The following is an 18,597-nucleotide window of genomic DNA, read 5'->3' on the forward strand; positions in this document are numbered from 1 at the left end:
AAAATAACTCAAAATCCTGAGTCCTCCCTCCTCCTCCCTCCCTCCTTGGTGCCCCACCCTCCTCACTACCTCTCGCTACTCTCCTTCCCCCTCCACCTCCCACTCTCCCCCTCTTTCTCTCCCCTCTTTTTCTTCTCCCCACATTGTGTTCTCATTAGCGAAGTGGTATTTGTGTGTGTGTGTGTGTGTGTGTGTGTGTGTGTGTGTGTGTGTGTGTGTGTGTGTGTGTGTGTGTGTGTATTTGCTTGTGTGTGTGTGTGTGTGTGTGTATTTGTATACAGGGTGTCCCAAAAAATATACAACTTTTCATCTGCAAAGAGGATGGTCATAACATATATTTTTAAAGATATATGGCTGGATAGAAAGCTGAAAGGTTGAAGTTTATTGTACCAATGTCAAAATTGCCACGAAAATTTAAATTTTGGTATAGAATCGCCGTTTTCTTTTAGACCACATGTTCGACGTAGGCTCCACGTTGTCTGATCACTGCCTGCAAACGCGTTGTTATGTTCTCCATCACTTTGGGAAACGTTTCCTGAGGAATGTTCTGGATTTCTCGGTGGTTGTTTTCCTTCAGCTGATCAAGAGTCTGAGGCCTAGGGTTTCCTAGATCCTGTCCTTGAGATACCCCCACAAGAAGAAGGCTGGAGGAGTAATGTCAGGGGAATACTGTGGCTACTCAACTTCTTCGTAGAGGGAGATAAAGCGGCCCTCAAAATGTTGGTTGAGAAAATGCCTTGTTTGGAAAAGGCGCTGTCACACCTTGACGATTTAGCCAGCGTATGCCGACTTATGAAAAATTTGTCTAAAACGCTGGCACACGTCGAATACGTTATGGGTACGTTTGTATATGTTAAGAGCACGCTGAAGAACAGTGCCATACGTCGTCGTACGCTGGCTTTCATCGTTGTACTTTGCGGTTGTCCTCAAATTTTAGCATGCTTGAAATTTTACGACGTATGCCAGCGTATGACTCACACGTTCTGCTACGCTGGCCATAAATTGTAGGCACGTTACGCGATCGTTGACACATGTCGACACACATTACTTGTAAGTTACTCATAAGTCGAAACACGTCGAGGTAATGTTCTGCGTACCCGAAACTTATTTATAACCTATGAGTAACGTGTTGTAGGCACGTTACACGATCGTTGACGCACGTCGAGGCACGTTCCTTGTAAGTTACTCATAAGTCGAAACACGTCGAGGTAATGTTTAGCGTATCCAAAACTTATTTCTAACCTATGATTAACGTACTTTGAACCTATGTGTAACGTACCTCCAACGCATATTGATGTATGTAGACGTATTTGATTGACGTTTCCCGGACGACCACAGATCTTACTGAACCTGTTTCTAATTTACAGCTTCCGTATAATGGCGTATTGGCAGCGTTAAAAACACAACAACAACATAACTTCCGATATTTCGTCATGTGCCGTTACGTCACGTCCGGTTGCCTCTTCAGTTTGCTCATGTCTTATTCTTAGTTCCTCCTCTGTGAATATTTTCTGATTGAGGATATTGTCACGTCGACGTCGAAACTTAAAAGCAAATGTCCGAATATATTTTAAAATTCGTGATAGACTAAAAAAAAACAAAAAAAAAAAAAACAACTTCAGATATTTCGTCACGTGCCTTCACGGAGCCAAGGAGAAAAAAATAAAATGTGCCTTGACTGAGAAAATAAGTTTCGGGTATGCTAAACATTACCTCGACATGTTTCGACTTATGAGTAACTTACAAGGAACTTGTGTCGACGTGCGTCGATCGTGTAACGTGCCTACAACTTATTCCCAGCGTAGCGGAACGTGTGAGCCATACGGCGAGTATGTCGTAAAATTTTCAGCATGCTTTAAATTTCACAATTTACGAGACGTACCGCAAAATATGACAGCGTACTTCATCGTTTTTCAGCGTGCTCTTAACGTATACACAATTTACCCATACCGTATTCGACGTGTGCCAGCGTTTTAGACGCATCTTTCATAGGTCGGCGTACGCTGGCTAAATCGTTAAGGTGTGACTGCGTGGTTAACACTTCCAATTCTCAGGCGGTTATGATTTAAATCGGCGTGCAGCAGATTTTTAACAGGCTACGCCACGAGTTCGTCGGCGATACGTGCAGCGCATTATGCCTAAGTTAAACTATCGTTGGGCATAGGTTGTGAACGCCGACAACAGGCTAAGTATTCGTTGGCATAAGTTATCTATAAGACAACGAAACGTTCTGTGCCCGTTACTAATATGTTATGCATACGACCAACACGTTATGAATACGACCAAAACTTAAAAAAAAAACATCAAAATTTCAGCGTATGCCAACGTTTTACATACATTTTTATACGTTGCCGTTGCTGGCTAAATCGTCAAGGTGTGACAGCGCCTAAAGGCATGAATGTATTGGCGAAGGATCCTCTGAACGGTGCTTTTATGAATATTTGTCTCGGCAGAAAGTCGTTGAATCAATTTTTTTGGACTCTGAACGACCGCCTGTCTCACCATTTCCACATTTTCTTCACTACGACCTGTCATCTTCTGAACACTGTGATCCTTGTGAAGGTCACAGATGGTTCCCACATTGGTAAACTTTGCGATGGTGTACTTTATTGTCCGAAAGTTTGGTGCATGGCGCAAGTGGATACCGAAATGTCTTGAGTAAAGACGTTGCACCTGTATGAGACTTTTCGTCTGGTGCCAAAGTTCAACAATTTTCGGTCATTGTTGTACGGTCAGTCTTGGCATTTTTCTGGCGCTTGCTTGGTATCAAAATAAACTTCAGGGTCTCTGCAACAAGAAATGAAGCATTAGTGACAAAATTACTGCTTTTTTAGGATCAAACGAAGCATTTTAAAAGTTGTATGTATATATATATTCTTCTTCTTTCGGCTGCTCCCGGTCGGGGTTGCCACAGCGGATCATCCGTATGATCCGCATAGTGATTTGGCACATGTTTTACGCCGGATGCCCTTCCTGACTCAACCCTGGTCGCCTCTTACGACACAGGGATATATATATATATATATATATATATATATATATATATATATATATATATATATATATATATATATATATATATATATATATATATATATATATATATATATATATATATATAATTCTGACAACCTGGGACTCAAACCCACGGACCTCACCACTTATGCAGTAATAGCCCACTGAGCTATTGAGTTTTCGGATATCCTCAGAACTTTCTCACACTAACACTGCAAGCTTTATGATGGCTGATGTTCTATGTGTCTGCTATGTGCCCTGTGTGTATATATTAGAGATAAACCATATATATATATATATATATATATATATATATATATATATATATATATATATATATATATATATATATATATATATATATATATATATATATATATATATATATATATATATATATATATATATATATATATATATATATATATATATATATATATATATATATATATATATATATATATATATATATATATATATATATATATATATATATATATATATATATATATATATATATATATATATATATATATATATATATATATATATATATATATATATATACATATATATATATATATATATATATATATATATATATATATATATATATATATATACATATATATATATATATATATATATATATATATATATATATATATATATATATATGTGTGTATATATATATATATATATATATATATATGTGTATATATATACAGTGTGTGTGTGTGTGTGTGTGTGTGTGTGTGTGTGTGTGTGTGTGTGTGTGTGTGTGTGTGTGTGTGTATATATGTCTTCTTCTTCTTCTTCTTTCGGCTGCTGCCGTTAGGGGTCGCCACAGCGGATCATCCGTATGATCCGCCTAGTGATTTGGCACATGTTTTACACTGGATGCCCTTCCTGACGCAACCCTGGTCGCCTCTTACGACACAGGGATATGGTACACCTATTTTAACCGGGGTATACTGGTACTATACGGCCCAGTACACTGGTACTCACTTCGCCGACCTCGGAAGGATGACAGGCTGAGTCAACCCCCTGGTGCATTAATTCAGTGGCCCAACGGGGCTTGAACTCAGGACCTTTTGGATCCCAAGCCGCTGCCCTAACCACTGCGCCAACACCAGGCTTTGTGTGTATGTATATATATATATATATATATATATATATATATATATATATATATATATATATATATATATATATATATATATATATATATATGTATATATATGTATATATGTATATATATATATATATATATATATATATATATATATATATATATATATATATATATATATATATATATACATATATATACATACATACATACATACATACATACATACATACATACATACATACATACATACATACATACATACATACATACATACATACATACATATACATATACACACACGTATATATGTTTTTTAAAGAATAAGAAGCCGCTTCCAACCAAAAGTAAAAACGAGATCGACTGCTAATTTGAGCAAAAAAGTGAGAGCAGACCTGGTCTCGCTTTTTTGCTCAAATTAGCGGAGTCGATCTCGTTTTTAGCTCGCCTGTTCGAAGAACAGAGAGCTATAGCGATACCCCCGGCGTGAGCGTCAGCGTGAGCGTTAGCGTGAGTGTCAAAAAGTTAAAGTTTTTGGTGCAAGTTATTTAGAAGCTTGCCATTCATTTAATATGTGTACTAGGATGCTGATATTTGGCATGGAGGTTCCTTTGGGGTATACTATTGGTGTAGTGAAGTTGAAATTTAAAAAAAGTTCAAATTTTTTAAATTTTTGACCTGTTTTGAACTTAACTTTTTTGTAGCACATCAACGTTAAAGTTTTTAGTGTAAGTTATTTAGAAGCTTGCCATTCATTTAATATGTGTACTCGGATGCTGATATTTGGCATGGAGGTTCCTTTGGGATATATTATTGATGTAATGAAGTTGGAATTAAAAAATAATTTCTAATTTTTTTAATTTTTGACCTGCTTTGAACTTGACTTTTTTGTAGCATATCAACGTTAAAGTTTTTTCCTTTCTCATGTTTTTATCTACCACACTATTTTTTACTGATTACAATATACAAATACATATATTGCTTTAAAATTATTTGGATCAGACTTCACTGCAATGCTTTATAAAAAATATTATTAGACTTGTCTTTTAAAAATGATAAATGTATAAACAGGCGAGCATTGGGTGGCTTTAACACCAACTCTTTGGTTACTTTTGGTTGGAAGCGCCTTCTTCTTCTTCAAAAATGTGTCATCCAAACCGCACCAATCTTTTACAAATGTAATATATATATATATATATATATATATATATATATATATATATATATATATATATATATATATATATATATATATATATATATATATATATATATATTACACTTTAAAAACAGATGCCATCTACATTTCTTTCAGGATTTTACCAATGAAGATGGGATCAATCTGAGCAATTCAACAAATGAATCTTTCTGCAACCTTCCTTCTCCCAGAATTGGAACTCCTCTTATCCAAACACCTGCTCCCCCCTCCTTCACATTGGAAAGCACAGCTACGACACGGTAAACTCTTCTATCCATTGAATTATGATTTAACCTTGCTATATTGCATATGCTGGAATGTAAGACCCCTAGCTTTGCTGACGGAAATACCAATCTTTGCATAATTGCTCAAAAAAAAAAATGTTGTTGTTCATCGGAAAAATTAAATTAGGTGGTGTATAGATGCCAGCCAAGCTGTTCACTCAGGGAGCGCAGAGGGGGAGATTGTTAATGGGATATTCATCACAGCTTTTTAGATCCTGAACTCCAAGTAATATACAACACAAGAAGAGGAAGAACATAATAAAAAAAATTGAAACCCTCCCCCTCCTCTCTTCCTTCTTTTGATCAAACTGTCTGAGGTACATATTAGGAATGGGCTATGCCAGGAAACAAACTCTCTTCATTTGTGTCTGAGCAGCACGATAATATGGTGTGTGTGTGTGTGTGTGTGTGTGTGTGTGTGTGTGTGTGTGTGTGTGTGTGTGTGTGTGTGTGTGTGTGTGTGCGTGTGATATGGAGAGGTACGAAAGAGAGACAGAAAGATGGGGGGAGGTGGAAAAGTGAAAGATTACATCATTCCCTCATTCTCTACATCCTCATCTATCTGAAAAGACAGCATCGAAAAAAAACAAAAGTGCAAGTAAAGCATGAGTCACATTTGCTCTTCGGCTTGGATACGGTGGCCGTACTCCCCCTGAATTGACAGAAACGTGCGGCGGCCGCAGAGTTTCTGAGGTGGCCTCAGGGTGACCCTGAGGCTATCTTTTACGCTGTATGGCTATGTTTTACAGGCCGTAGGGGTCTCCGTGGAATTAAAGCGCGAAGTTATAACTTTTTTCATTTCTCGGTTGGCCGTAGCAATTCGACAAGCTGTATCCATGACGTAGATGTGTTCCACGTCGACCGTACGTAGGGCGTACGGTGGGCTTGCGTTATTCGTGCGTTTTCCGTAGGCTCTTATCAATGAAAAATGAATTTTGCCAACCCCCAAAAAATTACGGTGGCCGCACTATTTCCACGTTCGCCTTAGGGCCCCCCTGCGGTCGCCTTGCGGGCACCTTGAGGCTACCTTGCGTCTGCCTTGAAAATTCTATGGCCGCCGCAGAGACGCCCTAAGGTCACCATGCGACGTCAAATCAAAGACCGTACGGCACCCCCACGTTTTCGGTCTCCACAATTTCTAAATACCCCGTGCGGCTACCCAAGAAATAAAAACATATGTGACTGCTACATTGTGTGACTGTGGAAATACTGCGGCCGCCCTATAATTGCTAGTGGCCGTACATTTTTTAGACCCTACAGCCGCCGAGCCAAATGTGACTGAAGCATAAGCAAAGCAGAAGTTGAGCTCCACACTTTTACATGTTTTTGCTTTCAGTCTTTGTTTGCAGCTGATTTGGTTTAATTATTGAGGCCTTTCTACGAAGCGGCTTGTATTCTCTGGTATGTCAAATAGCATGTAAAGGTAAAGAAGTGAAGCACAATGGCTCATTTTCATATTTCAACACGTCATAAATAATGTCAGCATTTATTTCCATTTGGGTTTGCTCACCACTGCATTTCATGAACAACTGTCATTGTTGCTGCATCTTTGGAAAGCATTTTTTTTTCCTTGAAGAGTTTCATTTCTTACTTATGATGTATGCTCATCACTAATGATCACACAGAACAGAATCTTGAATATAATTTACAGCAATAAACAGATTCTGTCAATATAAAGGGTACTTAATTTAAAATATTATTGTTCCATTTTGATCATCGAATTGAAATTTGGTTTTTCAGAGCATTTTTACAGCGCGTGCGCTGTATACAATTGCACCGAGTTTGAAATGTCCCCGGTGTCTACCACGTCTACCACGTCTCCGGTGTCCCCCCCTCCCCCACGTGCCTGTGACAGCCAATGATGGCCGTCCGGTAGATGCAGTGCGTAACCGAGACCGAAATGGCGACAATTGACGGAAATACCCGAGTATTTCAATGGAAATTTGTGAAACTAACGTGTTGTATATGTGAAAACCATTCAATTTATTGCTTGACGGAAAAAAAGCAAGAAACGCGCCCCTCTCATGTACGAACGACCGAAAGACGTCATTTCCGCCCACCATCACATTTCGCGCCGAAAGACGTCATTTCCGCCCACCATCACATTTCGCGCCGAAAGACGTCATTTCCGCCCACCATCGCATTTCATGCCGAAAGACGTCATTTCTGCCCACCATCGCATTTCGCGCCGATCGCCGAACGCTGAAAGCGAAGTTCTTATTATGCCATCATTCTTATGTGGCCCCCTGCCACGCTGTATCAAACGATTTCATTCCTTCTGTTATATATAAAGGTGCTTATAACAATAATAACAAGATTTTTACATTTCAAATATTAAGTCCGCTTTTTAATTGTTTTTCAACTGAAAAAGCATAAATTGCATATTTTAACATTAGTGCACTCATTTGCTTCACCACACGCGCTGTATTGAAGGATTTCACTTGTTAGCCTTAAGTTCCTGCTTTAACTGTGCGGAATTTGTCAGGCTTCACAGATTGAGCTCATCCCATTGTTAGTGTTTTGTTTCTTCCTGATTTTTATTGTTGTTTGTCTATTTGTCAGGAGTGAAACCCACATGGAAGCACCACAACATGTAAAGACTGTTCCTTTGACAATAATTGCATCCAATGGCCGTGTAAATCAGATGTACCCAACGGAGACGGCGTTCCCAGGGGACCTCATGTTCACAGCAATTCAGGAAGATGAACCCGAGGAAGCCTTTGATGAAAGTGACACGAACAGTGAAGTGGAGGTGATGATCAACGGCTCTCAGTTGGATGTCATTTCCTCAAAAAATAAAGATACTGAAGATCAGAAGAACCAAGAGCTGATTAATGAAATCGAGGAGCACCACCGTTCACTTGCAGATGTGCTGGTCCCAGCCACAGAGGTTTTTACAACCTGTGAGCTTATTGAAAGAATGTTTTCACATGAAAATTTAAATTTGGATGAAGAATTATGGCACAGACGGGACGTGAGCGGTGCCACAACGGATACACCTTGTCAAAAGTAGGTTTTCTTTACTTGCTGTTAGGGTAAGGGTTAGGTTAATTCCTATGACTAGTAACCCCCTCTCCCTCTGGGTGGGTAGAGTTTGTGCATTACTTGTTGAAAAAAGTATAGTCTGTGATTTGCAAGACTGTAGATGTTCATCTAAAAGGTTATAGATGATCTAAAGGTCCAAAGGGTACATGCCAATAGTGGTTAGGGTCTGAAGGGTTAAAAGGTCTAAAGCTTGAATTATTCAAGGCCCCAAGCAGTCTAAAGGGGTCTAAACATGCCCAAAATGTCTAAAGGGTCTGAAGGATGTCAGGGTTTAAAGGGTGGTAAGGTCTAAGGGGTCTAAAAAGGGTTTTAAAGGGTATAAAAGGTCAAAATGGTGAAGGGGTCTAAAGTGTTGTAAGGGTCTTTAAGCTAAAGGGGGTCTAGAGGGTTTGAAAGGGTTTAACGGGGGCTATAGGAGTCTTGCAGCTCTAAAGGGTCTTCGGGTCTTAAGGATCTTGGTGGTCAAATGATCTCATGGGGTCTATTTTGTCTTAGCTGTCCTAAGGGTCTGTATGTCTTTGGGGTCTTAATTGTCTCAGGGTTCCAATAATCTAAAGGTTCTAACAGGGTTTAGAGGGTCTTAGGATTGGGTCTCAAGGGGCCTAAAGGCATATAGGGGATATAAGGGGTCTACAGAATGTAAATGTCTGACAATGTCTAAAGGTTCTTAAAGGGTCTTCAAAGGTCTAAGGAGGTCTCAGCAGTCTAAAGGGTCGAAAGGTTTAAAAGGGTACATTAAAAATGTATGTAATTAAAAGGCGTAATCATGGTGCAATTGCTGTTAAAACAGTATGCGTAATTAAGAGACATAGTCACGTGGTTTTGTGGCTGGACCTGTACTTGCACAATTATTACGTTGTTTCTCTGAAATAAGCCCAGGGTGGGTTCTGGTGTCCAGCCATACATAGTTCGTACATCCGTACGTACATCCGTTAACATTTGACTGAAACATCTTGTCCTCACAAACTACCTGATCGATATAGACCAAATTTGGAAGGATGCATCAGAACAGCAAGGTCTCATGGGGTTGTGCTCCCAATCTTGATGCACCCTCTACAAAAAGAAGTGAAAGAGAGGGTTTTGCCACAAATACTGGTATTTTATACAAAAATCTTCTTCTCAGAAACCACTTGACAGATCCAGACCAAACTCGCCACGAGGCATCGGGACCATGCCCTAACCTAAGGTTGTGCTCCTCTTGGCCATATATCCTGTGAAAAGAGGGCCATAGGTCCTCTCCCCGAATCCCTCATTTTCACTAATACATCTTCTCCACAACTACAGTACCTGAGCGATAAAGACCAAATTTGGTACAATGCATCAGAACAGTAAGGTCTCGTGGGGTTGTGCTCCCAATTCGGATCCGCCCCATAAGAGGATGAAAAGGCAGGGTTTGCCTCAAATTCAGGTAATTTATTTTAAAATCTTCTAAGAAACCAATGCTTAGATGCAAACCAAACTCTTCATGAACCATAAGGACCATGCCGTTAACTTCAGTTGTGTTCCCATGACCGTACCACTTGAGGAAAGGGGGGGGGGCATCCTTCATTTTCCCTAATCCCCTAATCCTCTAATCCTTCATTTTCACTCCTTTTGGGGAAATAACTGTCAGTCCCCCATGGGGCTATTTTATATAGATTGCTCAAATTGTAAGCCACTGACATGCTTACCCACAGCAATCCTTGATGGTAGGTTTCTTTGAATGTTTCTTAACGATGACAAATCGATTTTAGCACATTCGTTTCTAATTTCATTCTTTAGATCTTCAATAGTACATTATCTCATGGTATAAAGCAATGATTTTTGGTGTCCACAAATAAAAAGAAAGTCAAATGGTGTTTAATCTGGGTGATGCGGAAGCTATTCTATTGGTCCACGACCTCAAAAGTATCATCTTTAAATCAAAATAAAAAATAAAAATAAAAAAATATATATATATATATATATTTGTGCGATTCCAGACTTTTGAAGCACCCTGTACAATGTAGTAATAATACGAGTTCTCTTACAAGGAACTTCCATGCTGTAAGAGGCCATTAGGCCCATTAAAGCCAGCACTATTATTGCCAACTTATGGGTTTTTTTGTCAGTCCTCTATCCTTTTCAATGCTCAGCATCAAGCCAGGAAGCAGCACATACGTCGTTTTTTATTTTAATTTTAATTTTATGGTATCACTAGGCTCGGGCTTGACCCGCTGACCTACCAGACTCGGAGCGGATGCTCCAACTATTACGCCACCCAGTCTGGTTTCTCACTCCTGTTTTGTAGGGAGGAAATACCTCCCTGGGAATCCAACATCTTGACTCTCCAATAATAGGTTTTGTTAATGTTTCAACAATGACATTTTATACTGACCGGGTCTTTCACCTTTTGGTGTTTCATTCATAAGCAATGAGATGGTGACTCGCTGATTACAAGTCTGAGGCTTTAGTGTGCTTCATACTGAGGTGGTAAATCCTCATGTGAAGCCTTTTGAAATTTGATGGCTTTGCTTGCATCTTACTGTTTGTGATTTTTATTTTTGTTTTTATCTTTTTTAATGATTCAGTAGAATCTCATAAATACAAAAGTATACGTTTTTAATGTGTACACCAGTAATCTTGATGTGTATTCATCTAACTTTTTTTTTTTGAATACCTTGTCGAGGCTCGTATGAGAGCTGATACACAATGCACAGCAAGGGGGGGCATGAGACAAGAGGGGCGGGAGTGGGAAGGACAAAATATTTGGGAAAAGAGACATTAGGAGATCTGTGGAAGGGAGAGGGATGGGGGTGGGGAACATGGGGTATACAAGATGGACATTACAGGGACTTTCAAGGAAGGGAAGCAGGGAATTTGAAGGAGGTGTGTTTGGGGTGATTTAACGGGGGTAGAAAAGATCGAGGATTTGGATGGGGGACGATAAGAGGAGGTGGTGAACAGCTGTTTTGAAAGCCTGGAGGGAATAATGGGATTGAATAGAGTGAGGGAGTTTATTCCAATGGCGGGGAAAAAAGAGGAATGAAAGAGTGAAGGTGAGCAGTGATTCGTGATTCTGGTAGTATTTATTGTACGTCTGCTTTAATTTGTTCACAAAAAAATATTTTCACGAAAAATATAAGTGACCACTATATTCGTTATTGTTGTGTGTTTGTCTGTCTATCTGTCTGTCTGTCTGTCTGTCCCGAGCATAGCTTCGTGGGTTTTGATACGATGCTGACAAAATTTTGGTGGGAGGTTTATATCATGATCTAGTTGTGTTTTCCTGAAAATGGGAGTGGTCTGCCCAGTGTGGGCGAAGCTCCGACCAAAAAACGTGTTTTTAGGGGGTAGCCGATTTCAATTTGCATCTTCTCCTCGGGGTTTGTCGAATCTGACGGGTTTCAGTATTTGGTTAGCCCAATGACACCTGCATAGCCCCACGGAGCTCGATTTCTCATTTTAGTCCCAAGGTCAAGGTCACAAGGTCACGAACTTAGAAAATTTCGAATTTTGACATAAAAAACAGACGACTGCCCAAACTTTGAGAGCTCAGATGACAATATTTTTATGCATAATCTTGAGGTCATTCCCCACCGAAAGTCTTGAAACCATTTTTCTCTATCTCGAACACCTTGCCCGTGGCGCCCCCTTCAAGTTTGTTTTTACGCTGATTTCATCAAAGCATGGATAATTAATCCGATGAGTGCGAAATGCCATATCGCCTATATGACGTTATATTGTTCCTGGAATGTTCCAGAGGAAGTTTTGCACCAAAGGTCATAATCCTTGACCTTTGACCTTTAAAGGTCACAAAGGTCAAATTCTCAAAGTTGTGGGAATCGAACCGGGTTTTCGACCTTCTTCGACGAACTAACTCCAATAAGCTATGGCACGTATCCCGTTTCCTTATTTTAATGTCCACAACATTGTTTTGTGACCTTTAAAGGTTATGCAAAGGACAAATTTTGAAAGTTGTTGAACGAAACCGGGTTTTCGACATTTTGCAGCTAATAACCTGTCACTCGTACCACATCATGTTGATCATTTTTATAACTTGGTCAAACATGATCACATTGTCTCATCCTTGACTTCTGAAAAAATCTACATCGTCAAATACCGCTCGTGAACCATCGTCGTCTTCAGACTTGTTGTATGTCTGCAGTGAATCAAAAAGCTCTTGCGATTAGCAATCTCGAATACGAATTAAGATATGGAGCTTATGGAGTATAAAATGTCAGAGTCACCTCCAACCTGCCACAATATTGAACCATGATTAAAGGGAATTTGTCGAGCAACAGGTCACTTTTGGGTGTTCATTTGTATCAAACTATCCCTGGTGTTGGCTTAATGGTTCAGGTGGTGGGTTTGGGATCCTCGGGTCCTGAGTTCAAATCCCGCTCAGCTGTTGAATTAATACCAGGTGGGGTTGACTCTGGCTGTCATCCTTCCGAGGTCTGCAAAATGAGTGCCAGCTTGCTGGTATTCTGCGTCGGAGTGGCGACCCGTCCAGGATTGTGTCCGATAGCCAAGGAGACTGTGCAGAGTGTTGGTGCTGCCGAAGCAAAGTATGGTCTCAATGGATGGATTTGTTTCGCACTGTTAAAATAAAACAATTATGTTGGAGTAATGTTTGAAAGTGTCACATTTCAGTTTATATTTATAAAAATCCTGTGAGCCACAAGAGTGGCTCACAGGAAAAGGGAGGAAAAGGGTGGAAATGGGAGTTATGGCCTACGGGACAATATAGAAAGAAATGAGACAACACGGAGTCCTGCCATGTCCAACATCTTGATTCTCCAAGAATAGGCTTTCTTATTGTTTCAACAATGGATTGAGGCCCTTGAGCAAGAGGGTCAAGGTGGTGTCTTTTGACTTATCTTGGGCATTCGACAAAGATGTCAAGCATGCTCCGTTGCTTGTTGAGCTTTCTGCATGTGGAATACAAGACCACCTTTCCTGACTTGCCCACGTCTGCACTCATATTTGTCGACTGATTCCTCTCATCCACTCTCCCCAATGGAGGCTATTATGTCCCAAGGCATCCTGGCTTCAGACATCGTCGGTTCTTTCCATTGTATTGGAAACCCCTCTTTTCTGAATCGCAGATCACCATATTGTTCTGTACAATTCCACATCTCACTGACAGTGTTGCAGCAATGGGTTCCCTTTTTACTTACCTGGAAAGGATCAGGTGGTGCTCTCAAACATGGAACATACACTATTTAAACACAGACATATCTCACATTATCACCCTGTGGCTCTGGAAAGTTTCAACCTCTTCCAGTGGTTGATTGTGAAAATCCATAGGTGGGTTCATTTGACAGTCTCTCAACTTTCTGGGCATCACTATTAGCCACGATCTCTCGTTAGCAGAACACATATCAAAGCTGGCCTCCAAAGCCAGCCCAATGGAAGATGTCCAGTACTCATACTCTACACAGTACATACGATCCCTGTAATTACTCTTAACCATTCAGACTGATCGATTAGGAAATTAATTTAGCTGAGACATGTACCTGCTCAAAGGGTTTGTCTTTTGTCTTTTGATGTCAGTGGGTGGTGGTAATAACCTAACTTAAATCTATGGAAATTATTAATCATGTTGACCTGGGTCCTGCCGTGTCTCGGAGTCCTGCCGTGTCTCGTTTCCTCTCCACTCCTTCTCTCCCCCCCCCCTTTTCCCTTCTCAACCTCTCTCATTCCCTCCCCCCCACTTCAAACCTCCTTCCACATCTCGACTGAGGTTAAAGAGCTTGGTCTAATGAAGGACCTTTAAATTGAGGACCACCACATTGGCACCAACATGTGGTATCTGAACCCTCTCCACATTTCAAATTGAGATTGGAGCTTCCATGGGGGAAACTTCTGTTTAACAGATGACTGCAAAATTTGTTTAATTTATCATTTTTAAGCAATGAAGCCACTTCACTACTTGGGTACGTCCTTCTTTCCATCCATCCACCTGTCATAAAGGAAGAAGAAGAACCTTTATAACCCACCGTGTGTAGTTCTAAAGGGTTCCAATGGATAATTCCAAAGGATTCTAACTCGTTCTAATGGATAATTCTAAAGGGTTCCATGAGTAATTCTAAAGGGTTCCAATGAGTAATTCTAAAGGGTTCCAATGGGTAATTCTAAAGGCTTCTAACTGGTTCGAAAGGGTTCCTATAAGTAATTCTGAAGGGAAATTCTAATGAGTTCTAATTGGTTCTAAAGGGTATATTCTAGTGGGTTCTAAACGGTAATTCTAATGGGTTCTAATTGGTTCTAAAGGGTAATTCTAGTGGGTTCTGAAGGGTAATTCTAGTGGGTTCTAAGGCGTAATTCTAATGGGTTCTAAAAGGTGTAATTCTAATGGGTTCTAAAGGGTAATTCTAAAGGGTGCTAAAGGGTAATTCTTCAGGGTTCTAAAGGGTAATTCCAAAGGGTGCTAAAAGGGTACTTCTCATGGGTTCTAAAGGGTAATTCCAAAGGGTGCTAAAGGGTAATTCTAATGGGTTCTAAAGGGTAATTCTAATGGGTTCTAAAGGGTAATTCTAATGGGTTCTAAAGGGTAATTCTAATGGGTTCTAAAGGGTAATTCTAATGGGTTCTAAAGGGTAATTCTAATGTGTTCTAAAGGGTAATTTTAATGGGTTCTAAACGGTACTTCTCATGGGTTCTAAAGTGTAATTTTAATGGGTTCTAAAGGGTAATTCTAATAGGTTCTAAAGGGTAATTCTAATGAGTTCTGAAGAGTGATTCTAATGGGTTCTAAAGGGTAATTCTAATTGGTTCCAAGGGGTAATTCTAATGGGTTCTGAAGGGTAATTCTAATGGGTTCTAAAGGGTAATTCTAATGGGTTCTAAAGAGTGATTATAATAGGTTCTAAAGCGTTTTAAAGGGTAATTTTAATGGGTTCTGAGAGGTTCTAAAGGGTAATTCTAATGGGTTTCGTTCGTTTCTAAGCTTTGCCTATTTCATATTAAAAATGCCAAACTAAACCGCTTTCTTCGGACACGGGTCCAATTTTTATTTACTTTTGCTATTCCATTTGACTGTGCAGCCTTTTTAATCCCTGATTAGATGTCATGTGGAAGTCGTTAATAGTCAAGCGCATTAAGGACTCAGACTTTTAGTTCATGAGCTTTATTGTGAATCTTATCAATGTATTTGCTTCATTTTTTAATCTGCAATGTCAAATTTGATTGTAGTCCATTTCATTTGATTTTCTGTAATAAAAAAGATTATCGTATGTTTTAAAAAGTCCACCTTCTGTGTCTGGAAGGGAGTTTATAGTCTATCAGAAGCGGGTTTAATAAATGTCGAGTACGTTCTTTAAGCATTCAAAAAAAAAAACAAAAAAAAAAACGGTTGTTTACATGAAGAAACAATGGAAATTTAAAGTGTCAACAGATTTGATCGGTCAGGAATTTCTGACTTCAGCCATGTCAAACAGGGGTCAGCTTTGGAGGGTGGGAGCTTGGGAGAGGGGTGAGTGATAGTTGAGAAAGAGGAAACTGAGGACGAGAAGATGGGGGGAGGAAAAGGGTGGAAATGGGAGTTATGGCCCATGCGATAATATAGAAAGAAATAAGAGAGTGGGAGTGGGAGGAGAAGGGAAGAAGTTTGATGATGGCTGATATTATAGCAGCCGTTGAACATGTACTGTGGGCTTTAGCCATTCTTGGATGGCACAAATTTACAAATCTCATTGGAACAGTGAATGCAGTACTGTACTTACATTTTATTGTGGTTTATCTAGGGTGGAGGAAGAACTGATGGTGTCTTCGTCAAGCCTTCCCGCCTGTCCAGCATATTACTTGGTATCAGCAGCGAAGGCTGAGCTGCTAATGAAACTCAAGGAAATGCAGCCATCGGGTCCTGGTGAAGAGGAAGAAATGTACCCAGATCTGACGGAGAAAAAGGTCAGGAATTGCTGCGTCTCTCAGTAGTTTAACAACTTAAGACAGATACAAACGTTGTATCTGGTAATTGCTCATTGTGCAAGTTTGTCTTGAATTAATTATATTTATTTTGTCAAATTAATATTCCCATCAATTTTCGTTCATCAATGTACATTGGATGTTTCCATCTTACACACGTCATGTTTTTCGTTTAATCATCTGAGGCTATGAAGGCGACGTAAGCTAATCGTTATGCCGATACACTGCAGGCTGAACTTATCCACAGCATTGGGCGGAAGCTGCAGACACTTCGTGAAGCACGGCAATCGCTTCTTCAGGATGTGCATGAGAATGAGCAGCTTGGTGCCAATGTCGAGGTGAATGTGTGTGCCGTCTGCAAGCCAAATGAGCTGGACAAGTATCGCATGTTTGTTGGCGACCTGGACAAGGTTGTGAACCTGCTGCTGTCACTGTCAGGGCGTTTGGCTCGTGTGGACAATGCGCTCTGCAGCCTTGGGGAGGATACCAGGCTTGAGGATAGGGTGAGCTGTACATTGCCTGTTAATGAAAAGTCTTAAATTGAATTCCTTATGTATTCCCTGTCTTTTCTCTCCCAAACAAACCACAAATGGTGGGATGGCACTTGTCATTGCATATGCGAATGGATGCAAAATCTCTTCCCTCAACTCCCCACTTGCACCTGTTTTTTCATATTCATGTCAGAGAGGTGGAGTGATGGTGGGAAGGAAAATGTGGGGATTTTTACAGTGATGGCTATTTACAAATAAAAAAATTTTAAAACCATATTTTAAAACCATAAAACCCTTTTATCATTTTTGTACCTTGTTTTCAGAAGTGGCGTGATCGCTTCGTAGGTTCTAGACTCGCATCTGAGTCGTCTAACCTCATGGGAATGATGTCCATTACAAAATGCTATCTGTCGCTGTCAAGATGTTGCATTAATAAAGCATGCTGATAATCAGTGTACATTAAACCAGTTTGCCAGGTGTGTGTGTGTGTGTGTGTGTGTGTGTGTGTGTGTGTGTGTGTGTGTGTGTGTGTGTGTGTGTGTGTGTGTGTGTGTGTGTGTGTGTGTGTGTGTGTGTGTGTGTGTGTGTGTGTGTGTGTGTGTGTGTGTTTCCATCCAAGAGTGATGTTTTAGCTCGATGAGCATCACTCCCAAGCCCATCACTGTTTGAATTCCATGCTGTGAAATTTTCTAAAAAGTGACTGAACGCACCAATGTGCCATACACCAACACAAGAGCAAATGAAACTCAACTGATGCACGCATCTATTTGTTTAAATACACACAATATAATAAATATGTAAATATACACTGTGATCGTCTTCACTGAGATTTTCATTTGTTTTCATTTAATGTCATTTTATGTATTATAATTATACAAGAATTACTTAACTTTGTACTTGAACACGTGATTATGTTTGTTTACCGAGGGGGCTGACTGCCACTCTGCACCTTCCCGTTGCCATGCCTCCTCCGAGAGTTCCCCTGCAATGAAATTCTAAGTAAAGCATCGGCCTGCTCAATAGCACAGCCTTTATTGCATTCCAATTGGATCACCTTGGTGGAGAAGATTTGCAAGTTTTTCACGAGGAAAGCACTTTCGAACCTTCACACAGTGGTGCTCTCTTTGGCTGAAGCAATAATGTTCCGCACCACACAGTCGCTGAGGATGAACTGGAAGTCACTTCAGGAATGCTGATGTCATCTGTTGCATTGAGATTGATTTGTTTACAGTATTTACTGCACTGATCGTTTCCTCGCTACTCATTTAACAACTCACACGGTGATAAAATCGATCATTGATTTAGACATCAGTTGTTGTCTCTTGTCGACCAATGATATTTGGGGGACCTTCCTTGAATGGCTATCAAATTTTTGGCAAGCAGAAGCAATAGGTGACTCTTGATAGGATTCTGTCTTTGGGTTTTCCTCTTGAAGCTTGTGCACCAAAGGCAAGATCTTGGACTCATGTTATTTCTGATCTCCATCAATTCGCTGTTTCTCTGAAAAATCCTCTGCATAACATTGCTGATTACTCGAACAGT

General features: G+C 39.9%; 1 protein-coding gene and 1 long non-coding RNA gene across 7 annotated transcripts in view; one reads left to right on the plus strand and one right to left on the minus strand.

Moving 5' to 3' along the window:
- The window catches only part of LOC147014203 (uncharacterized), a 51,243-nt gene extending 34,752 nt beyond the window's left edge, over positions 1-16,491 (minus strand). For both annotated transcript variants that reach the window (XR_015050680.1, XR_015050679.1), the window contains exon 1: positions 16,363-16,491. This is a non-coding gene — a long non-coding RNA (uncharacterized LOC147014203). The remainder of the gene's footprint in view (positions 1-16,362) is intronic.
- SHROOM2 (shroom family member 2) overlaps positions 1-18,597 on the plus strand; it is a 218,042-nt gene that overhangs the window by 196,141 nt on the left and 3,304 nt on the right. For 4 of the 5 annotated variants that reach the window (XM_085851966.1, XM_085851967.1, XM_085851970.1 and 1 more), the window contains 4 exons: positions 5,463-5,605; positions 8,192-8,638; positions 16,384-16,546; positions 16,795-17,067. In XM_085851966.1, coding sequence (XP_085708092.1) covers positions 5,463-5,605; positions 8,192-8,638; positions 16,384-16,546; positions 16,795-17,067 — 1,026 coding nt within the window. The remainder of the gene's footprint in view (positions 1-5,462; positions 5,606-8,191; positions 8,639-16,383; positions 16,547-16,794; positions 17,068-18,597) is intronic. The other variant, XM_085851971.1, reaches the window with a different exon arrangement.

The sequence above is a fragment of the Eptatretus burgeri genome, chromosome 13 (genome assembly GCF_056783735.1).
Source record: "Eptatretus burgeri isolate ZD-2024b chromosome 13, Ebu_testis_v1, whole genome shotgun sequence".
In the NCBI taxonomy this organism is placed as follows: domain Eukaryota; kingdom Metazoa; phylum Chordata; class Myxini; order Myxiniformes; family Myxinidae; genus Eptatretus; species Eptatretus burgeri.